A 22,991-nucleotide genomic window follows, 5' to 3' on the forward strand; every position below is an offset into this window, starting at 1 on the left:
AAAAAAAGAAGGTGCCAGATTTGAGCAGAACAGAGAGCACCCAGAGATGCACCACCCCCCCATGCTGCCCAAGCGGGGAGCACCCGGGCAGGCGGCGCTCTCAACCCTGAGAGCTGGAAGGCCTAAAGCCCGGGCTCTCCTCCCCTCCCCTGCCCTCTGCTCCCCTGGGCTCCTGACCCCTCCCAGCCCCTCCCTTCGCCTTCAGCACCTTTGCCCAGCGGCGCTGACGCGGACGCTGCCTCCGCTGCAGACCTGGCCAGAGGCTGGGGCTGGATCCCGGCGGCCATGTTGTCCCCGCTGTCCCTCCCCTCCTGGCTCCCCAGCCTCCCCTCCCTCGAGTGGGGCTCCAGCCTCCTCGACGCCCTCCTGCAAGGTGAGCACCTCCCGCGGCCCCGCGGCCCCGCACCGTCCCAGGGTCCCCGTGGCGCAGTGCGGGGCGCACCCCACCACGTGGGCCTCCCCCGCCGCGTCCGCCCCCTCCTCTAACCTCCCAAGCCACCTACCCTCCCTCCTGCCCCCGCCAGGCCTCATCGGGGCCTGCGGAGTCTCGGTCTTAAGCAACCTCCTGAAGGTCTACTTCTTCGTGGGCTGTGCCAAGTAAGTGCCCACCTGCCCGACCCTGGCTCCCGCGCAGCAAATCTGGCCTCTGAGGGGAGGACCTGGGGGCATGAGACCACCCCCTCCCCAACCCCAAGGGTGTGGCTGGGGACACCGGCACCCCCTCCTGGGCCCAAGCTGGTGTTTCTGACCCTCTGCCCTCACCCCCTCTGATCCCACAGTGACCCGAAGCGGCAGCTGGAAAAGGAGCGGCTGCGGGCCCAGTGGGCCTTGCTGGAGACCGTGCACCTGGCAGGGCTGGCCCTGATCCTGACCATCGTGGGGGCCCGGGTGGCTGCCCTTGTGGTGCTCGAGTTCTCCCTCCGGGCTGTCTCCATGCTGCTTTCCCTGGACAAGGTGAGACCCCAGGGAGGTGGTGGGTGAGGACGGCTGGACCCTGGCCCTAGTTTTCACCCTGGAACACGGGAAGCTGGGCCCAGTTGTGATTTTGCTAAAAGCCACTCAGAGGGGACACAGTCCCAATCCAGGAAGATAAAGGAGCGGCTCCTGGATGTTGAGAGCTTCCCCTGAGCCAGGCACTGCCCTAGAGGCTTCCAGCGCCCCCTCTTCTCCCCACAACCACAGAGGGTGACTTTGCTGTGATCTGGATGGGAAGCTAAGGCTCAGAAGAGTTAAGTGGCTTGTCTGTGGTCAACAACCGGCAAGAAGAGAGTCAGGCTTTGAATCCAACACCTCAAGACTCTGAGTCACCACCCTTCAGCAAACAGATGAGTCCCAAGTAAAAATCATGATTGAAATTGAGCCGAGGAGTTCCTGTTGTGGTTCAGCATGTTAAGAACCCAACTAGTATCCATAAGGATGCAAGTTCAATCCCTGGCCTCACTCAGTGGGTTAAAGATCCCGTGTTGCTGTGAGCTGCAACATAGGTCGCAGACACGGCTCAGATCTGGCATTGCTGTGCCTGTGGCTTCAGCCGGTGGCTAAGGCTCTGATTCAACCCCTAGCCTGGAAACTCCCATATGCCTTGGGTGTGGCCCTAAAAAGACAAAAAAAAAAAAAAAAAAGAGCTGAAAGAAATGATCCCAGTAGGGCTTTGCCCTGAAGGCTATATTCCTTCTTCTGGAAGGATTCCTGAGGTTCCTTCTGGCTCCAGCCTCCTACAGAGCAGAGCACCTGTAATTGACACCCTCTTGGTGCCCTATGGTGAGGAGTGGCCTGCACTCCCAACATCATGGCCCCTCTTCTGCCACCTCCCCCACCCAGGGCTCCCGGGGCCCCGAGAAGCTGCAGCTGTACCTACTGTGCCAGTACTCGCTGGGCTGTGGGCTGACCTGCGGCCTGAGCTTCCTGCAGGAGGGCGCCCCGCATCGCACCCTGAACCTGTTGCTGGGCCTCGGGCTGGCCTCACTGCTCAGCGCAGGCGCCCGGCGTCTCCGTCGCCACGTCTGCCAGCTCTACGAGCTACACAGCAGCCAGCACTACTGTGGGGTCTGCCTGGGCCTGCTGGCCGGTGCTCGCAGCCTCCCCCGGCTGCTGGGCCGCGCCCTGGCTGTGACGTTTATGGTGGGCAACCTGGCGGCCGTGGCCCTCATCAACCGGGACTTCCTGACCACCTCGGAGGCCGTGCGCTTCTGGACGCCGCTCACTATCTGCTACACCTTGCTGGTCATCTACATGCAGGGTAAGAGCCCCGGCGGCAGTTCATTCACTGGGCACTCACGGCCCACTGTCTGACACCGGCCCAGCACTCTGCTAGGCTCTGGGGGGCCAGGGGTGACGCCCAGACCCTGTCCCTGCCACCCCAGAGCACCCAGCCTTGTGGCAGGGCCCATGTGATGAGGCAGCTCAGAGAAGGGTCTCCGCAGGGCAGGGAGAGCCCGGGGGAGATGATGCTTGAATTGGGCCTTAAAGGATAAGCAGGAGCCCCCAAGAGAGGCAAGGAGGGGTGTTGGAGATCCTGGCCAGGGGGGAACCATCCATGCCAAAGCCCAGAGGTGAGACAAGGCATGAAACAGGTGGCACGCCATCGCCACAAAGGCACCGCCGGGTTCCCAGAGGCCTCTTGGAGAGCTGTCATCAACCAGGCAAGACAGTCTGATGAGAAGCCATTGCAAGGTTTTAAGCAGGGGAGAGTGACCTGATGAGACCTGGCTGCAGGGTAGGGATGGGGTGGAAGAGGCAGGACAAGGAAGGGCAGTCAGGCAGAGAGAGCAGCAGGTGCAAAGGTCCTGAGGTGGGAATGAGCCTAGCATGCTTGATGAACAACAAGAAAACTGGGATGGCTGGGGGCAGTGAGCAAGGGGGACCGAGTTGGAGATGAGATGAGATTGGAGAGTGGGCTCCAGCCAGATGGGGCAGGACCTCCTAAGTAAGGAATGTGTTCCAACACAGTGGGAAGTCCTGGGAGGATTATAAGCAGAATGATTTCATCTTGTGACTGTTTAGAAGGCTACTAGCTGCCAAGTAGCCACCAAGTTGTAGGGTCAAGATCAGAAGCTGGGGAGTTCCTGTTGTGGGGCAGTGGAAACTAATCCGACTAATAACCATGAGGATGCGGGTTCGATCCCTGGCCTTGCTCAGTGGGTTAAGGATCCAGCGTTTCTGTGAGCTATGGTGCAGGTGGCAGACGCAGCTCGGATATGGCTCAGATCCTGTTTTGCTGTGGTTGTGCTTTAGGCCGGCAGCTGCTGCTCTGATTCGACCCCTAGTCTGGGAACTTTCATACACTGTGGGTGCAGCCCTAAAAAAGAAAAAAAGAAAAAGATTAGAAGGCTCTGCAAGGATGAAGGTGGCTGGGACCCAGGTCTACTTGGCAGACAGGGCCCACTGGCCTTACTCTGGATCAGATGGGGGATGCAGGAAAACGGGTCAGGATTCCTGCCCTTGAGGCTGGCTGCTCTGTCCTGACTGCAGGTGGGCAGTGAGACCTGGCGGGGAGAAGTGCCTGGTGCCCTGTAGTTGCTCAGAGTGGGGTGAGGAGGCAGGGAGGGGGGCTGCATGAGGAACGAGTGGGGGAGCTGGGAGGTCCAGGGACCTCAGGGTGGGGCCCCCCGGGTCCCGGCAGGCAGAGGGTGACAGGCAACCTGTCCCTACAGAGGAGCAGCGGCAGCACCCCGGCCTGCAGGGCCAGGTCCAGACGGTGCTGGTACGCCTGGGCGGCCTCTTCGTGCTGCTGCTGACCGTGGGCCGCTGGCTGGACCTCCTGGGCATCCTCATCTCCCTGCTGGGCGAGCTCTGGTGCCTGGTGGGCGTCCGCACCCTGCTTGATCTTTGCCAGATACAGGTAGGCACCCCCACTTGGAGCCTCCCCCAGACGCTGAAGCCCTGCGCCAGACAGCCCTGGGGGGCCTTGACAAGTTCTAAGAAGGGCTGGAGGGACTACTCTTGGGGTGGGGGACAGAGGGAGCTGGAACCCCCTTTCCCACCTGGCGTTAACTTTTGATCTCCTTCATGACCAGGGCCACCATGTCACGGCCATGGGGCGGGTGAGGGGCGCCCCCCCACCCCATCCATAGCCCACTCCATCCTGTGCCCCAGAGGCCCCTCATGGGAGGAAGGTCCTGGATAACAGGAGGCCTGAGCCCCCCACCCTCCCAGGAGGGGGGAATTGAGGGGTGTCCTTCATCCTTTCCTCCCCATCTTCCCTCAGGACTTTCCGCCCCAGAGGCCTTCGGTATCAGCTCCAAGCCGGCCCTCGGCACCTGCCCAGCCCCAGGGGACGGCCCCCTCCTAATTGATCTCAGCAAGGACTTGGAGTCTCTCAGGCCCCCCCAAGGCTCGCCTGGAGGCCCTGACCGCAGGATGCAGAACGGCAGGGCTGTGCCCGACCTGGAGCACTGGGCCCCCTGGGAGGAAGGGGGGATGGGGGGCTGGGGCCCTCAGAGGGTGGGGGCACCTAGAGGCTGTGGGTGGCCCTCTTTTTTCTGGGCGGGCAATGGAGCCGGCCCCTCAGACCTGCCCTGCAGGGAGGTGGTGGGGGGGGGAGAATTGTGTCCTCGGAAGGGCATCCCCCTTGCCGGACCTTCCTTGCCCTTTCCACGAACAATAAAAATGATTTTCTAGGATTTCTCTTGGAATCACAAACACACAGAGTGGCAAAGAGGCTTTCCTAAGGCTGCAAAGCTCTTCTGACTGAGGCAGGCTCCCAGGACGTGTGCTGTGCTGGGTCCCCTGGGATTCAAGAGATTAATATTGAGGGAGTTCTCCTCGTGGCTCAGCACTTAATGATCCGGACTAGGATCCATGAGGAGGAGGGTTCAATCCCTGGCCTCCCACAGTGGGATAAGGATCCAGCGTTGCTGTGAGCTGTGGTGTAGGTCGTAGATGCAGCTTGGATCTGGCGATGCTGTGGCTGTGGTGTAGGCTGGCAGCTACAGCTCCGATTGGATCCCTAGCCTGGGAACTTCCATATGCTGTGGGTGTGGCCCTAAAAAGACAAAAAAAAAAAAAAAAAAAGAGAGAGAGAGAGAGAGAGATTAATACCAAGGTGGCTAAGCTGACAGGGAATCGTGGCATGGATGGTCTAGCACCCACCTGCTGCTTGGGTGGACGATACCACTTCTTGTCCCATCCTGGCCTGAGAAACAGCTGAAGGGAACATGATTCTTTTTTTTTCTTTTTTGCTTTTTAGGACCGCATTCACAGCATATGGAGGTTCCCAGGCTAGGGGTCCAATCCAAGCTACAGCTGCCGGCCTACACCACAGCCACAGCAACGCCAGATCTGAGCTGCATCTCCGACATACACCACAGCTCACAGCAACGCTGGATCCTTAGCCCACTGAGGAAGACCAGGGATTGAACGCCCAACCTCATGGTTCCTAGTTGGATTCATTTCCACTGCACCATGACGGGAACTCCAAGGGAGGTTGATTCTAAAAAGGCCTCTCTTGGTGCCCTTAGCCCCGCAGCCCCTGCCCCTGACATAAGGGTCCTTCCTGTCTCAGCCCTGTTCAGCCTTGTATCTCCTGCAGGGCCCAGCTCATGAAGGCCACAGAGTATATGGAAGGAGGTTGGGTACCAGCTCCTCTGCTTATCTGCTGTGTGGCCTTGGGTAGGCCTCTGCGCCTCTCTGAGCCAGTCAGAAGAATAACTACCATGTGCTGGGCACTCTGCTGAGCATCCCTTTTTTCATCTTTTTTTTTTTTTTTGTCTTTTGTCTTTTTTGTTGTTGTTGTTGTTGTTGTTATTATTGTTGCTATTTCTTGGGCCGCTCCCGCAGCATATGGAGGTTCCCAGGCTAGGGGTTGAATCGGAGCTGTAGCCACTGGCCTACGCCAGAGCCACAGCAACGCAGGATCCGAGTTGAGTCTGCAACCTACGCCACAGCTCACGGCAACGCCGGATCGTTAACCCACTGAGCAAGAGCAGGGATCGAACCCGCAACCTCATGGTTCCTAGTCGGATTCGTTAACCACTGCGCCACGACGGGAGCTCCCCTTTTTTTATCTTTTTATGGCCGACCCCACAGCGTACAGGCAGTTCCTGGATTAGAGGTCGAATCAGAGCTGCAGCTGCAGCAGATCTGAGCCACATCTGCAACCTATGTTGCAGCTTGTGGCAACACCAGATCCTCAACCCACTGAGCAAGGCCAGAGATCGAACAAACCTGCATCCTCAGACAGCGTCAGGTTCTTAACCCACTGAGCCACAGCGGGAGCTCCACGCCACCTTTTATCAAGGTCGGCCTGAGACCACGCCCATGTTCTCCTGGCCCAGGCACCCAGCCCATAGGGCAGTTTGGTTCCACAAGAATTGAGGACCCCGACTCAAGAGCCCTTTCCCAGGAGGGACCCCACAGGGCAAAGGAGACCCTCAGCCAGGGGTCTTCCACAGGGGTTGTGAGGGTCAGGTTGTCTGGAAGAGGCAGAGGGCACCAGGGAAGAGGTGGGACCTGGAGGAATCGCTTGGAGGACTCCAGGCTCTGAGGGTCTCACTTCTCAGCAAAGGCCGCCATGGCCACCCCATGGAGCAGACAGTCTAGCCTAGGATTCTTCTCCCTGTCCTGGGGTGCACCTGATTTATAGGAACAGGCTGGCCCCATGGCTGGGTAGGGTGGTTTCAGCTCATTCCTCCAGGAGAGCCCCCCCAACAGACGGCTTGAGCCCCACTTCCCATCTCTTGCTGTCCACGCTACCCCCAGGAGGGGCCTCTCAGGCCCTGAGTAGCTGGGGGACATTTGGCTGCCCCTTTCCTCATGCAGAACCCAGCCCCCCTCTGCCTGGAAGTGTGCTCCGTTCCCTCTGGGCAGGAAACGTGCCCCAGTCTGGCAGGAAATGGCTCAGTTAGGTGGGCACAGGGCCAGCCTCTTGCCAGACCCAGACGGGGCCCTGGGTTCCAACTCAAGCCTGATGTTTTTGCTGGAAGGTTCCTTAGCCTCCTAGCCCCCTGCACAGCCTGGAACTCAGTAGGGACAGGGCTGGGAGGAGACTGGATTTGGCAGTCCTTTCCTTTTCATGGGCACAGGGACTGTCTTCCAAACCAAAAATGGGCCACGGGTGAACTGAGGTAGAATTCTTTTCTTATAAATTAAATTATTTTTCTGCAAAGTCTGACAAGAGTATAACAATTAGATCCTTCTCGGGGGACACACCAAACAAAGAGAAACAGGCCTGACTTCCAGAGGGCAGAGGAGATCTGAAACGTACGGTCTGGAACCAGGGCATGAAGCTGAACTCGTTCTTCCACAGACCAGGAGATCGCAGATCCTGGGCCCTCACCCGCATCTCTCTCAACAGGTGGGAAACCAGAGGCCCCAGTCCCTGCTCAGGGGGGATGGTAATCCCTGGAGCAGCTGGGATGGGGGTGACTCTGCCTTCTCCCTTCTGAGCCCCCTGGTTGTGGCTTTTCTGAGCTATGGCATTGTCCCTTCATTCCTTCTTCTATGACTGAACATCTGCATGGGGCAAGTCTCTGGGTCCAGCACTGGCAGTGAGGAAGATGGATGCACACGCAGCAACTGGTGTTGCAAAAAAAGAAAGAGAAAAATGCCTGGTAAGGGGGTAGAGTGACAGGGGGCTAGGGAGGGTGTATTTGTTATCTATAGCTACACGACAAATGACCCCAAAACTTAGCAGCTTGAAACAACAAATATTTATTGTCTCACTTTTTCTGTGGGTTGGGATTCTGGGTGCAGTTTGGCTGGGTCTTCTGGCTGCATCCTCATGGATACTAGTCAGATTCGTTAACCACTGAGCCACAACAGGAACTTCCTCCTTGCCATATTTATTTATTTATTTATGTAGCCTTTTCTAGGGCCGCTCCCATGGCATATGGAAGTTCCCAGGCTAAGGGTCCAGTCGGAGCTGTAGCTGCTGGCCTACGTCAGAGCCATAGCAATGCAGAATCCTGAGCCGCGTCTTCAACCTACACCACAGCTCATGGCAACAACAGATCCTCAACCCACTGAGCGAGGCCAGGGATCGAACTAGTATCCTCATGGTTCCCAGTCAGATTTGTCAACCACCAAGCCATGACAGGAACTCCCTCCTTGCTGTTTTTAGAATAGACAGTGTAGAAAGAGTAAACCAGTTTGAATAACCCAGGTAAGATGCTGGGGGTTTGGACCAAGGTGGTAGCCGTGGAGGTGGCCCAAGTAGTTGGATTCTGAACATATTTTGAAAAGTTAATGGCATTTTCTGATGCACTAGATGTGAACATGAGAGGAAGAGAGAGGAACCAGGAAACTCTTAGATTTGGGGCCTGAACAGCTAGCTGAATGACATGTGGGGTCTCTGGGGACAGAGCTGGGTTACCTCATGCGGGGGGGGGGGGTCATCCTTGATGTTATTACAATACCAGGTGTTGGAAGGTATGTGATGTGGTGTGTGGTTCAGAGGACTCACCGAAAAAGAGCCGTGGAACCAAATCCTGTGGGTTGAGGGGGGTTCCCAGACCCCGGGGGCTGGTGAAGCCCAGGCAGGTCTTAAGTCTCCTGAGTGGCCTGAGGATGAAGGAAGGATCAGTGAGGCTGGAGCAGAGGTGGCGAGAGGCACAGTGGCAGGAGATGCCATCGTGGAGGTGGGTTGGGGCCAGGTCACCCGGACACAGGAGAGATTTGGCATTTTTCCCCAAGAGCCACAGAAGGGGCATAGGGGCCTGTGATGACCACATGCTGCTTTAGCGAGATAGTCTGGCTGGCCTGGAAAATGGATTGTAAGAAGCAAGAGCAGGGCGAATCCGATTTCAAGGGCTCTCTTTAAAAAAAAAGAATACAGGAGTTCCCGTGGTGGCTCAACGAATCTGACTAGCATCCATGAGGACGCAGGTTTGATCCCTGGCCTCGCTCAGTGGATTTAGGATCCGGCATTCCTGTGAGCTGTGGTGTAGGTCACAGATGCGGCTCAGATCCTGCATTTCTGTGGCTGTGGTGTAGGCCACCGTCTGTAGCTCCGATTGGACCCCTGGCCAGGACCTTCCATATGTTGCAGGTGTGGCCCTAAAAGACCAAAAAAGAAAAAGAATACAAAGTTCATATGAAAGTGAATATTGAGTAAGACTGAAAAAGAGGAGTTCCTGCCATGGCTCAGCGGCGGCAAACAGGACTAGTATCCATGAGGATTTGGGTTCGATCCCTGGCCTTGCTCAGTGGGTTAAGGACCTGGCATTGCCGTGAGCTGTGTTGTAGTTCGCAGACTTGGATGCTGCCTTGCTGTGGCTGTGGTGTAGGCCAGCAGCTGCAGCTCCGATTCAACCCCTCGCCTGGGAACCTCCATATGCCGCAGGTGCATCCACTAAAAAAAAAATAGACTGAGAAAGCAAAGCACAACCAAATTGCTAGAACCTCGGAGGTTGGGGCCTGTCCTTCGCACATCTCTCTGGGCAGTTTGCCAGGAACATTTGAAGGAAAATTTTTCATGGAGTTCCCCTGTAGTGCAGCCAGTTAAGGCTCCAGAACTGTCACTGTGGTGGTTCGGGTCACTGCTGTGGTATGGGTTTGATCCCTGGCCCCAGAACTTGCCCATGAAGAAGGCGCAGCCAAAAAAAAAAAAAAAAAAAAAGGAAACTGTTTCCTGGCTGCCCTTCCCTCCTAGAACATCCTGTAACTCCTAACAACCCTCGGTCCTCACGGGGGCCATGTGAGTGAGAGGCCTGAGTGTAAGTTTCATTAACTTCCCAGTAGGAGTTCCCGTCATGGCTCACTGGTTAACAAATCCTACGAGGAACCATGAAGTTGCAGGTTCGATCCCTGGCCCCACTCAGTGGGTTGAGGATCCGGCATTGCTGTGAGCTGTGGTGTGGGTTGCAGACGTGGCTTGGATCCCACGTTGCTGTGGCTCTGGTGTAGGCCAGTGGCTACAGCTCCAATTAGACCCCTAGCCTGGGAACCTCCATATGCCGTGGGTGTGGCCCAGGAAAAGAAAAACAAAAAACCAACACTTCCCAGTAAGCCCACCCCCAGGGAAGAGAAGTGGGGAGGCTGGCTGGGACCATGGCAGGGTCTAGGCCATGGTGCACCTCACTTCAGTAAGGAGGGGTCTCAGCGATGGGGTCCTTACTGCCAGAGAGCACTGGGGTGCTGATAGATGCTGCTGGCTGTGGAGGCTTGCGGTGGAGTAGGGGTGCATCGAGGGGCCTGGGGCAGTAAAGGAACAGGGGCCTGGCCCTGGCAAGCAGCTTTGGGACCCTCCCAAGGGAGTGATGCCAGGACTTTCTCCTCTCTGTCCACTGAGGGGCTCTGACCTTCAAGGCCTGGGTCAAGAAGAAGGGCCTTTCCAGCCCACTGAGTTTTAAGCCCCCTCCATGGCCTACCCACCCCCTCACACTGAAGCCTGTGCTGATTTGCTAAGTGGAGGCCTGGGCGTGGGAACCAGTGGATCTAGCCAGAGGCAGCTCAGGCCCCTGGACCAGGAGGGGATTAAGAGCCAGACATTGTTGTCACAGCCTAGTCCGGAGGCTAGGCCCTGCCTGGGGCCTGAGACTGGAAAACTCCATGTGGCCATGACTGTGGCTTAGTTAGTTCCTTCTTGGTTTCTGAACATTTCCCTACACTCTTGGCCTGTTTAGAAAAGAGGCTTGGGAGTTTGGCAGAGTCTCTATAGCGCCAGGACACAGGTTCAAGCCCTGGATGGCCCAGTTGGTTCAAGGATCCGGCATTTCCACAATGATAGCATAGGTTGAAACTATGGCTCGGAGCTGATCCGTGGCCTGGGAACTCCATATGCCACAAGGCAGCCAAAAAATAAAAATAAATAAACTAAAATAAAAGGGGTGGGGGGCTTGAAGCTAGACGACCTGGCTTTGAATGAAGCTGCTAAGAGAGACAACCTACAGCAAGTTGCTCTCTGTGCTGCAGCTTTCTTTGTTTTTTTGGCTGCATCTGAAACGTGTAGAAGTTTCTGGGCCAGGGATCAATCCATGCCACAGCAGTGACCCAAGCTGCTGCAGTGACAATGCTGAATCCTTAGCCCACTGCTCCACAAGGGAGCTCCTTCCCCATTTGCTGAGAGGACCAAATAGGATGATAAAGATAAGACACTCAGACCAGAGCCTAACTGTGGCCTCTGGTGCCCCCCACCCCACCACCCCCACCCCCGCCGAAGGAGGACAGCTCAGTCTCTGCCAAGCCGTTCTGATGAGAAGGGTCAATGAACACATTTGAGTAAGGGGGCTGGGAAGAAGGGACTGGATCAGGCGGCACAAGCAGGAACGGATCTCAGGGGAGGAAGAGAACAAAGAGGTCCCTGCCTCTCCCCCCCCACCTTTTCCCTTTTTGTCTTTTTTAGGGCCGCACCATGGCCCATGGAACTTCCCAGGCTAGGAGTCAAATTGGAACTGTAGCTGCCAGCCTACAGCACCATCACAGCAATGCCAGATCCGAGCCAAATCTACAACCTACACAACAGCTCGCGGCAACGCTGGATCCTTTACCCACTGAGCAAGGCTAGGGATCGAACCTGCATCCTTATGAATACTAGTCGGATTTGTTACCACCGAGCTACAACAGGAACTCCCCCGCTGCCTCCCCATCTTGTCCACCAGACTGCACTCCAGGTGGAGAAAGGATGCACATTTGCTTCTTATTTGCAAAGAGTTGCATGAGGAATTATAATTCTGGGCTACGCATTTTTCTTGCATTATTTCCCCCCAGCCTTCAGGGCAAACTTGTGAGGAGCTGATTATTCTTTTTTCTCTCTTCCCAGGAGAAAAATCAAGGTCCAGAGAAATTGACTTACTTAAGGTTACAGAGCTAATGAGTGGTGGAGACGAGATCCAAATTCAAGTGGGTTTGATCCAAAGCCCAAGCTCTTAACTGCTCAGTACCCTTTACTGCTTCTCACGTGATTTGCACATGTAGCTGCTTCTTCTTCTTCTTCTTCTTCTTCTTCTTCTTCTTCTTCTTCTTTTTTGTCTTCTTGCCTTTTCTGGGGCCGCTCCCGCAGCATATGTAGGTTCCTAGGCTAGGGGTCTAATCGGAGCTATAGCCACCGACTGACACCAGAGCCACAGCCACTCCAGATCCGAGCCGCATTTGTGACCTACACCACAGCTCAAGGCAACTCCAGATCCTTAACCCACCGAGCAAGGCCAGGGATCAAACCCGCAACCTCATGGTTCCTAGTCAGATTCATTAACCACTGAGCCATGATGAGAACTCCATAATGTAGCTTCTTAAGACCCCTACTTCTACTCATGAATTTTATTGGAATTACTGAGACCCTACTATGTGCCAAGCACTGCGCTGTGTGCTAGAGACATGGAGAGTAACGAGACATAGCCCTGCTCCCAGTCTGGTGGGTAAAGATAGCAGCCTTTGGATGAATCCCTAAGATTACCATGACTCCTGACACCTGGAGGAATCAGGGCAGGATTTTCAAAAGTGGTGACAGTGGTTGAAAAGTTTGCCAGAAGGAAGAGGTGCCAGACCCCTGAGGTCTCACCAGTATTCTTCATGACTCTAAGCAACAGAAATAGTTTTAACTGGTTGAAGAGAAAGCAAGAAAAAAAGAGAATGCATTGATTCCAGAGAGCAGGAGAAAGACTTCAGGCATGGTTGGATCTAGCAGCTTAAGTGATGACATCAATTGTCTCTCCTTTATCCTTTGCTTTGCTGTCTTCTGTCTTGGTCCAAGTGTTGGCATATATGATGCCAAGCTTGCATCCTGCCAGCCTGGAAAAATATTGCCTCTTTCTACATAGTTCCAGCCAAGCACTAAGTGGCAGGCGAGGGGTGGGAGTGGGGGCGGTAAGGTTTTCCAAACAGAAATCGGCTGCTGTTACCAGAATCTGAGAAAATGACGATTGCTGATAGGAACCATGATGTCCTTAGATTCTCCAGCAGAACTAAGTCTCCCTTCCGTTCAACACTTTGTCAGCCTCCTTATAATATTCCCAAACCTCTGTCTTCTATATGCTGGGAGGAGGAAAGGACCTCACTTGAACCCTTACTAAGCACCAGGCATATTTCCCCAAGTTCTTCCCAACAAATCCTCACAATGAAGCCACAGGGAGGTACTGCTGCCCCCAGGTTACAGGAGGCAGTTGAGGCTCAGAGAGACGTGACTGGCCCAAGGTCAACAGGCTGGCAAGTGACAGAGCTGGAATCACTCGCAGATACTGATGCTACTCATATCTGTGCTTGCCCCCCCTTCCCCTGCTACCCTGTGTGGGAGCCCCCACTTCTCTGCACTGCTGCCTCCCTGTCCAGCCCCTGGCACAGGGCCCGACACACAGTAGGTCCTCAGGAAATGAGTATTGAACTGACCTAACTCTGAGCAAACAGAGCAGAAGAAGGAGGGAGGGGCAGGAGCAGAACTAGGACTGGGAGGCCTGGGGTTGGGGGCAGTTCTGAGGCTCTTTGCTAAGAAGTAGACCCCCCTCAACCCAACCCAGATGTATAATTTTGTGCACCTGCACACCTGGCCCCTGGGGCTAGGCCTGACAGCTCTGTTCTGACCGGGCCTACATGGAGCCTGTGAAGGGAATGGCAATGAACCCACAGGTGCTCTCATCCCTTGGACACCCACAGATGTCTCCAGCTCCCTGGTGGGCAGCTCAGGGAGCCTCGGGGGCGAATCACAGGGCTCCAGAGGGGAGGACACCTCCATGCCACTCTCCCAAGGCTTGTCGCTTTTCTAGGATGTAACTGCAGAGCAAAGTGTGAGAGTTCTGGAAACCAGGTGAAAGTGATGTGGGAACAGCCAGCGCTACCATTGGGGGTGGGCGGGGGCCCTGCAGTACCTTTTCGGGGTTTCTGTTCCCAGAAGTTCTGCAAGGGAAGCATTCTCCTCCCTAGGCATCCAGGTCAGCTGCTGTATGTAACAGGTGAGGAGACAGCCTCAGAGAGGGAAGGGACCTGTCCCAGGTCACACCAGCACCTGAGAGCCGGGAGTTAAGCCTCAGTCTGACCACAAAGTCCATGTTTTCCCTACTGCCTCCCTCTCCCTAGAATGTTCTCTGTTCCTCTCATGGCTGGCTCCCCGCCCCCGCCAAGAGACCTGCCCTACCCCCACCCACACTCTTTATTCTGTCTTAGCCCCTTGCTCCTTCCTTTATAGCACAGGTTGGTAATTATTATATTAATTTTTGCTATGCATCACTCTCCCACATGGGGTCAAGGTCTGAGCTGATTCCGGTCCTTACCTGAGCTGAGCACACAGTAGGCGCCTGATTCCTCTGCAGGCAGTAGGTCTGTGTTCCCCAGCAGCCTGGACAGCAACCAAAGTCCCCACTGCCCTGGACCTTGGCACCCTCCCACACCCCAGGCCTCTCTCCTGCCCTTTCCCCGTCACCCAGGGTCTCAACTGCCATGACACTGTTAGAAGATAGCGCCCCCTTGCCCAGTGGCTTCGAGAACGGCTGCTCAAGGCTGGCAGGACAGGAGGAGGGAGCAGGGCCTCTGAGCTGGCAGACAAAGGGTGTGGATTCTCATCGAGTGCACTTCCTGGGTTTCCATTGCAGGAAGCCTGGCACCTGCAGAGGTGACACTGACACCGTGTTGGCGTGGGAGTCCCTTGTCCAGGCCGTTCCTCTCCACCTGGGACCAGTGGCAGAGGTGGGACAAGCCACCCAGGTGTTACTGAACGGCTGGTAAGTGATGACAGCTGGACCCCACATACCCCCTGGACCTTTGGCCTTCCCAGCTGGTCTTAGGACATAGCAGGTGTGGGGAGGCCTGGGTCCTAGCTGGAGTCGGTGTGACCTTGGACAAGGCCCCACATCAACCCTTCGGTACCTCATTGTTCCACCTAGGTGGTTCGGGGGAAGTCATGGAGGTGAGAGAGGGCAGCTCCATTTTTATTTGTTTTATGAAATAAGCTTCTGAGTCATAACACACTTGAAAAGGGGGTTCTATGGCCAAAAGTGTCTGAAAACTCCTGGATCACACCTTCTTCCTTAAAGTCCTTCCCATCTCTGGCGTTCAGTTCCCCAAGGGGAGGTATAGGGAGTCTTGCTCCAAGCGATGTTGCCACAGCAGTGGGAGGCTCCTTGACAAGCCGGGGCATGAGGCTGGCCAGGGGCTCCTGCAGTCCAGAGGGCGAGCCTCCCTCTGCCCAATGAGCGAGTCACTTCTCTTTGAATTGTGAAGGGTGGCAGTCACACCAGCCCCAGGGACCCAGAGGGCCGTGTGTGTGCTCAGGGGCACCTGCTGGTCCAGGTTTGAATCCAGCTCGGCCACTTGCCTCTTATGTGGCCATGAGCTTCTCTGGGCCTTGGTTCCTCACCTGTGAAGAAAGAATACTTAGCCTTCTCCCACGGGGCTCTCCGGGGGATTTTTTTTTTCTTTTCGTTTTTAACTCAATGAATTTTATTACATTTATAGTCGTATGACAATCATCATAACCCAATTTTACAGCATTTCCATCCCAAATCCCCTGGGTTTTTGTTTTGTTTTGTTTTGTTTTTGCTATGCCCATGACATGCAGAAATTCCTCGCACCAGGGATCGAACCATAACCAGGGCCACAGCAGACACAATGCCAGATCCTTAACCCCCTAAGCCACCCGGGAACTCCTCTCCTGGGAATTAAATGGAAAGGTCTATAGGCCAAGCACTGGCAGTTGCGAAGCCCCTATAAACAGCAGCTACTGTTGTCGCTGTTGTTACTGTAGAGTGGCTCTGAAGGATGACAGGGGGGACCAGAGAGGTGAAAAAATGTGAGTGAGGAATAGAGGGAAGCAGGAAGAGGAGAGCATGGGACATGACGTCCAGCCCCCGCCCCAACCTCACAACCCCCACGGTGTGAGCCCCACAAGAGCAGCCCCAGAGCCATCCTGGTCAGCGTGACTGTAGCTTTGGGCCCACAGAGGAGAGCCAGACCCTGCTTGGCCTCCCCCCAGATGGCGCCGGGTCCAGTGCTCCTCTGGCCTCAGCCGCTGTGGCTTTAATCAAAAGAACAATCTGTTTGCCTCTGAATCAGACCCAGATTCCTTTTCCCAGCAATGTTCCCTGGGCCTCTAGGGACCAGGGCGGCCCATCCAGGCTCCATCTCCTGCCCCAGAGCCCAGGCTTGGCTTCTCCCTTTCCATCTCAGTTCCACATTTGGGGGTTGGCAGTACAGGAGGCAGAAGGCAGGAGAGGGTCAGAAACAGGGCCCAGGGTGCCAAACCAGGGGACCTGATTGCCAGCGGGGGCCTGCCTACCAGGCCTCCTGGAGGAGCCTGTGCCCTCAGACCCGTAAGACCACCTACAGAGGGCTTAAGAGTCCAGACAGGTCATTACACCCATTTTAGAGGCGGAGAAACTGAGGCTCAGGAAAGTGGAGTGACTGCCTAGGGTCACGTGATTAGTGAATGGCCTTGGAATCCAGATCCACCTGACTCTTAAGACCCTGGGAGATCCCAGGCCAAACTAGTGGAGCCACCAAACCAGGTGACTGAGGGGAGGGGCCGGGGAAGGACCACTCTGGGTGCACAAAGGACACGGGGGTGGGGGGGCAGCGGAGGAGGCCTCCCACCCTCCAGCCCTGGACCAAGGGGAGGCGAGGAGTGGTCCTGGGAACAAAGGCTGCGGGGAGGGGGCGGCGCGGGGCGCGGCCGGGCAGGTGGGGGGGGCAGGTAGGGGCCATTTCCGCCCGGCGGGAGTCCCGGGCCCCCTCCCCCCAGCTTCACCTTTTATGGTAAAGCGGCCGGGGCGGCGGGGCGGAGGGAGCCGAGGGGGCGGGGAGGGCGGAGGGGGCGGGAGGCGCTGCGCGGCTCCGGGATCTGCTCGATCCAGTGACCGAGAGGAGCCGCTGGTGGCGCGGGCAGCCCAGGTAAGCGGGCGGGGGTACGGTGGGGGTCCTGTCCTTTCGTCCCCGCCCCGGCTACTCACAGTGACAGACGGGCAGCCCTCGGCCAGCGACCACCCTGGCCCCCAACACGGACCCCAGCCCCCGCGCTCCTAGAGGGGGCCCGCGGGACGCGCGGGCGGGGGTGCTGCCCTTCTGTCTCGGTCCCTCGGTCTCTGTCCCCCGAGTGGGAGGAGGGCAGGTTCGGGGGGGAGGGCTGTGTCCCTGGCCAGGAGCAGGACGCGGAGAGAAGGGATGGGCAGGGCGGAAGCTCCCGCACAAAGAGGACAGCGTCCCGCACATGGATCGAATTAAAGTCTCAGCGGCGCCCTGCAGTGACCCGGCCAGCGGTCCCGCTTGGCTGCTTGCGGGAGGGCCCCAGGTTCTGGAGCTCCAGGGAGCTCACGGCCCCTTTACCCAGCCAAAGTCGGGCGAGGGGAAGGAGGCGCCACAGGGCGGCCCCTCTCTGGGCCTCAGATCCTCTCTGGGGCTGGGAAGGGGTGAGACTGGGTGATCCCCAAGGTGTGTGCCTGGGCATCCTGGCCGGGGTCCTCCTCCAGCCCAGATCTGAGGACCCCAGGAAGAGGCTGGGCAGCGCCCAGACTCCTGCTATTCACAAGGATGGAAGCTAAGTCCCGGTACCGGCAGCCCACCCAACCCCCCGCGGCGCCCCGCAGGGGCTCTTCCCTATCAGAGGCTGAATAACCAGCTGGCTTTCTCTTGGCACCTACCCCGTGCTAAGATCTGAGCACCCCCTCTCCTTTTATCCTCTCAGCCGCCCTTCTGGAAAGACCTCAGTATTCTCTCTTTAGGAAAAAACTGAGGCCCAGAGAGGTTCAGTGACCTGCCCAGGGTCGCCCAGCAGGAAAGAGGTGGGGACCCTGGTGAATTTAGCTCTGTGTGCCTCCTCCGCTTCCATGGGATAGGAGAAAGGGAGAAAGACCTCCTGTCCCAGCTGCAAGGTCCTCTGTGAGGGGGGCGGATCTCACTCCCACCTCCAGCAAAGTTTAATTCCCAACCAAGTGTAGATTGTTCTCTCCGAGAATTAAAGAACACAGTTTAGAAGTGGTTCCAGAGGGTTTTGGAGAGGGTTAGAAGGAATAGGACAGGGGACAGTTGGGGGGGGGCGGCACTACCCCAACCCCTGGAGGCCCTCGCACTAAGCCAGCCCCCGCCCCCTGTCCTGGGCTGCCGCCTAAAGCCAGGCTGGGTGGGAGGCTGAATTTCAGCCTCCTTCCTTCCTCTTGACAGGAAATGACTTTCCTTCCCTTTGTTTCCACTTTCTCCGCTTTCCAGACTGGATCTCAGATTCGCCCTCTGGGGGAGGAAGGGTGGGGGCCGAGGGTCCCCGGGCCTGGGCTGGCTGGGAGGCTGCCCCACGGGGAGCTTTCTCACACACATCCCGCTCTAGGGTGACCCGGGGGGCACTGGGACCCGAAGGAGGCCGAGGCTCCCTTTGCTGACCAAGTCTGACTGACAGGGCTTTGAAAATCCCCGGCTCGGCCCCTTCCCCTGGGGCCTGAAGTCCCTGCTGGAACCACAAGGGAGAGAAGGGGGGAGGGTGCTGCCCAGCTGCGAACATCTGGCCTCAGGGCTAGGACGTCTGCCTGGGACATTTTCTGAGAAACCAGCAGATCCAATTTCCAGGAGGGATGGGCTGGGGTGGAGAGGGGTTCAGGGCTGGTTGGGAGGGAGTCAGGGAGGGCGAGCCCAGCGGTCTCTGGGGGTGAGCCCAGAATGTGCTGACCTGAAGATAACCGGTCTGGTTTGGGACCTCCTGGGAGTAAGAACAGGCCTGGGAATTTTGCCCCCCAACCTGCCCTGAGCCATCCAGGGGAGAAAAAGTGTGTTCTCTCAGGCCCAAGGATATGCCCTGAATTACCAGGATGAATAGGGCTCTATTAGAATTCCAAGTCTGGGAGTTCCCATTGTGGCTCAGCAGGTTAAGAACCCCACTAGTATCCATGAGGATGAGAGTTCGATTCCTGCCCGTGCTCAGTGGGTTAAGGTACTGGTGTTGCCACAAGCTGTGGTGTAAGTCGCAGATGCAGCTTGGATCTGGCATTGCTGTGGTTGTGGTGTAAGCCCGAAGCTGCAGCTTTGATTCGCCCCTTAGCCTGGGAACTTCCATATGTTGCGGGTGCTGCCCTAAAAAAAACTTTAAAAGCCCCCCCCAAAAGAATTCCAAGTCTGCTATTGATGGCCTTGAAAAGCCACTTAACCTCTTGCTTGGGGCCTCACGTGGCCTGTCTATAAAATGGGGGCATAAAATGGCCTGTCTCTAAAGTGGGGGCATCACAAACTGTTGAGAATTAAGTGACTTTTGAGGTTGGGAAAATCCTTGCCACAGTTCCTGGCACAGAGCAAGCCCTTTATCAGTGAGTGCCCTTGTTGTTTCTCGCACTTTGAAAATTGTTTGCAAAATAGATTCTTAAACTTGTAACAAAGTATGAAATCAAAGACATGACAGCAGAAGCACGTGTACTTCCAAGCATCACTTACAAAACAAGAAACAGGAGTTCCTGTCGTAGGTGCAGTGGTTAACGAATCCGACTAGGAACCAGGAGGTTCAGTTTCGATCCCTGGCCTTGCTCAGTGGGTTAAGGATCCGGCGTTGCTGTGAGCTGTGTGTAGGTCAAAGATGAGGCTCGGATCCCGTGTTGCTGTGGCTCTGGCATAGGCCAATTGGACCCCTAGCCTGGGAACTTCCATATGCTGTGGGAGTGGCCCTAGAAAAGGCAAAAAACAAAAACAAAAAAAAAAACAAAACAAGAAACAAAAGTATTTTATAATAAATTTCAAAGCTTTATTCATATATTGGTTTCTTTCTCTCGCTCTTCCTCCCTTCCTCCCTCCCTCCTTTCTCTTTCTTTCTTTCTTTCTTTTTTTTTTTTCTTTCTTTTAGTTGAAGCCACAGCATGTGGGTTTCTGGGCCAGGGATTGAATCCTAGCCACAGCTGCTAGGGACCCTTAATCCACTGTGCCACAGAGGGAGCTCCTTTATACTGGTTTCTTATTCAGAACATATATTTTATTATCAGACCGAGCTACATGTCTTTATCAAACATAATCCAATTGAAGAGGAATTTAGGAGCGTATGTTGTTGTTGTTGTTATTATTCTCCATCAGTCTCAGAGAGAGCCCACGATGGTGGTGGAGGGAGACTCTTGAGTGACCACTCAGACCTCGAATCTACATTAAGAGCCCTAAGGCCCTCACCCTCCACCTACTCAGCCCCACTTCTCCAGCCTCACTCTTTGGGTCCCTATTTACTCTCCTCCCCATGGACCTAAGGGCTTGGCTCTGGGGCTGCATCAGGGTGGCTTGGATGGAGAGTAAGACAGAAAAAGGGCAAGGAGTTCCCATTGTGGCTCAGTGGTAACGAATCCGACTAGTATCCATGAGGACATGGGTTCAATCTCTGGCGCTGCTCAGTGGCCTGCTGTGAGTTGTGGTATGGTTGCAGATGTGGCCTCGATCCTGCGTTGCTGTGGCTGTGGCTGTGGCTGGCAACATTTGACCCCTAGCCTGGGAACTTCCACATGTCACAGGTGCAGCCCTAAAAAGCCAAAAAAAACTGACTGGTATCCATGAAGATGGGGTTTGATCCCTGGCCTCAATCAGTGGGTTAAGGATCTGGTGTTGCTGCAAACTGCAGTGTAGGTTGCAGATGCATCCAGTGTTGCTGTGGCTGTGGTGTAGGTTGGCAGCTGCAGCTCCAATTTGACCCTTAGCCTGGGAACTTCTGTATACCACAGGTAAAGCCATAAAAAGAATTTTTAAAAAATGATTGAGACTAGAGGAATTTGTACTTTACCTTGAGGGTAATAGGGAGCCATGGAAGGCTTTTGAGTAGAGGAGAAATAGATTTATGCTTCAGAAAGATCACTGTTTCTGCGGAGGCAGGATGGGAGATCATTGAGGCACCCTCACGCCTGTGCCTGAACCAGGGCTGTAATTTCAGAGAAGGGATGGCACAGTGAGAGATTTTGGCCATAGAATCAAGATTTAATTGGATGTGGAGGCTGATGGTGGAGAAAAGGATGCTGGTTTGTGAGCTGGGCTGGGAGGGGGCAGCAGAGCCGAGGGGCCACGAGCTTGGGCTCTGGGTTCAGATCCCAGGTCTGCTGCTGCATGACCCCAAACAAGTGACTTCCACCTCTCTCTGGGTTTCCTCATCTGTAAAATGGGGTAGAAGTAGTGCCTCTCCCCCTGCAGCGCTGGGAGGATTTAAGGGGCAGAAAGTGCTATGGCAGTGCTGGCCCCAAACAGGTCTTGTAAACGGTGGCTCTGGTTGTTCCGTCCGTCCCCTCTGCCTCGTGGAGTCCCGCCCTGACGTCCTGACAGTTCACACTGCTTTCCCTCAACAGCGGAGCTGGCCTGAACCCCAGGGGCTTGGGCTGTCCTAGGAAAATCCGGATCCCAGGTGAGTTAACTTGGGGCGCGGCCCTGGGCTGGGACAGTCAGCGGGCGCTAGGGGTGGGGACCTGGAGGAGCCGCCCCTCCCTGAGGCCCCTTAGAGGAGGGAAATTAATCATTAGTGAGCTGAGCAGGGCAGGGCTGCCCTCTGCTCCCCTGGGTGTGCAGGTTGGGGGAGGGGCGTTCAGAACTGCAGGGTCTCACCCTGTGGTACCTAGTGGGCACCTGCCTAACCCCGCATGACATTTGGAGCCCCTTCTGTGGCTGGGTGGGTTGCCGCCCCCCCCCCACCCTGAGCCCTGCCCACGCCTGAGCCCCACTCTGTCCCCAGCCCCACCAGGAGCCAAGGCAATGGCCTCAAAGCCTGAGAAGAGGGTCGCCTCTTCTGTCTTTATCACCCTGGCACCCCCACGTCGAGATGAGGCTGTGGTTGAGGAGGTGAAGCGGGCAGCTTGTGAAGCCCGGCCCGGCTGTCCCCGGGAATCTCCTGTCCCCGTGAAAGCACCTGGGGCTGGCTCGGCAGGAAGGCTCCGTTCCTGGGCACCCCCTGGCAGAGCTTCAGCCCCCGTGCCCGCCGTTCCACCTCAGCTCTCCAATGGAGGTAAGACGGTGAGGGCCCTGGGAGGGAGACTGAGGCAGGGAGAAAAGGGCAGGCTCTGAGATCATCCACTGAGCACCTGCTACGTCCCAGGCAGACTCTGGAACCCCCCTGCCTGGGTTCGAATCCTGGCTTCACCACTTCTTGGCTGTGTGACATTGGCAGGCCACTTAACCTCTCTGTTCCTCAGTTTCCTAATCTGTAAAATAGAGATAACGATCGTATCCACCTCAAAGGGTCGTGTGAGCATTAGATGAGTTAATACATATGTAAAGTGTTGAGCTGGGCGCCTGCCGTATAGAAAGTGCTAAACACCTACTGTTATTTTTCGGGGCCAGACACTAGGGACTTGAGAGGTTTTCAGCCTGCATGAAATTTACATCCTAGCAGGGGAAACTGAAATAATAAAAACATAAAATACAGTGTCAGGAAGACACGAATACTATATAGGAATAAAACACAGATCAGGATGGCTTCCCCAAGGAGGTAACATCTCAGCTAAGACCTGAATGACCGGGAATTCCCGTCATGGCGCAGCGGAAACAAATCCAATTAGTATCTGTGAGGTTGCGGGTTCGATCCCTGGCCTTGCTCAGTGGGTTAAGGATCCGGCATTGCTGTGAGCTGTGGCATAGGTCACAGCAGCAGCTCAGATCCTGCATTGCTATGGCTGTGGCGTAGGCCAGCAGCTGTAGCTCCGATTTGACCCCTAGCCTGGGAACTTCCACATGCCTCAGGTGCAGCCCAAAAAAGAAAAAAGAAAAGATAAAAAAAGACCCAAATGCTGGAATGGAGCTAGAAGGGCGTGGGCACAGTAAGTGCAAAGGCCCTGAGGCAGGAATGAATTTGGCTAGCTAAAGGACCTGAAGGGTGCTTTTGTTCTCTCTTGGTCTTTGCCTTTCCCTTGCTTTGTGATCTTAGCTGAGATCTTTACTCCTGCAGGGCCTCAGTTTCCTGGAAGATGGAAATTTGGTCCTGTATATCATATGAAGTCTCAGCTGTTGGGTTGGGTGGAAACAAGAAAGGATGACAGCCGAGGGGCCTGCTGCAGTGGGATGGCTCCCCGCCTAGAACAAGGAGACGTTGAGACAGTATTGGGGGGGCAGCCCAGGACAGCAGGTGAACCCCCTGGAGTCCTCAGGTGCCTAGTTAGTTGTCTTGCTGTCCTAGAGCGAGGCTAGGGCAGCCTGGTGCATCCATCACCATGGAA

The 22,991-nt window shown here is 55.8% G+C and overlaps 2 protein-coding genes and 1 long non-coding RNA gene across 7 annotated transcripts in view; all 3 read left to right on the forward strand.

Annotated features, from left to right (window-relative positions):
- The first annotated feature begins 46 nt into the window (after positions 1-46).
- On the forward strand, positions 47-4,622 carry TMEM82 (transmembrane protein 82). 2 transcript variants are annotated; one of them, XM_021095389.2, is made up of 6 exons: positions 259-373; positions 525-597; positions 780-954; positions 1,822-2,239; positions 3,654-3,841; positions 4,208-4,622. In XM_021095389.2, the coding sequence occupies exons 1-6, from the start codon at positions 286-288 to the stop codon at positions 4,289-4,291; spliced, it is 1,026 nt and encodes a 341-aa protein (XP_020951048.1). In that variant the 5' UTR covers positions 259-285; the 3' UTR covers positions 4,292-4,622. The 2 variants fall into 2 exon arrangements, with proteins under 2 accessions (XP_020951047.1, XP_020951048.1); XM_021095388.2 differs by having other exon boundaries at positions 47-597.
- Positions 4,623-7,438: 2,816 nt separating this feature from the next.
- Positions 7,439-14,585, forward strand: LOC146402572 (uncharacterized). The gene is made up of 3 exons (XR_014807144.1): positions 7,439-7,550; positions 11,699-11,778; positions 14,457-14,585. It is a non-coding gene; the product is annotated as an uncharacterized LOC146402572 (long non-coding RNA).
- Positions 14,586-16,696: 2,111 nt separating this feature from the next.
- Positions 16,697-22,991, forward strand: part of FBLIM1 (filamin binding LIM protein 1) — a 30,118-nt gene continuing 23,823 nt past the window's right edge. For 3 of the 4 annotated variants that reach the window (XR_014807128.1, XR_014807127.1, XM_003127630.7), the window contains exons 1-3: positions 16,697-16,749; positions 21,135-21,190; positions 21,515-21,784. Coding sequence is in view for 2 of the 4 variants with exons in the window: in XM_003127630.7 (XP_003127678.3) it covers positions 21,535-21,784 (250 nt within the window). In the remaining 2 variants the exon portion in view is untranslated. Of the gene's footprint in view, positions 16,750-21,036; positions 21,191-21,514; positions 21,785-22,991 lie in introns of all 4 variants that reach the window. The other variant, XM_021095390.2, reaches the window with a different exon arrangement.

The sequence above is a fragment of the Sus scrofa genome, chromosome 6 (assembly GCF_054392235.1).
Source record: "Sus scrofa isolate SSC_HxYL_T2T_F1_AM1 chromosome 6, Sscrofa_HxYL_maternal_Yorkshire_Landrace_v2.0, whole genome shotgun sequence".
Lineage (NCBI taxonomy): Eukaryota > Metazoa > Chordata > Mammalia > Artiodactyla > Suidae > Sus > Sus scrofa.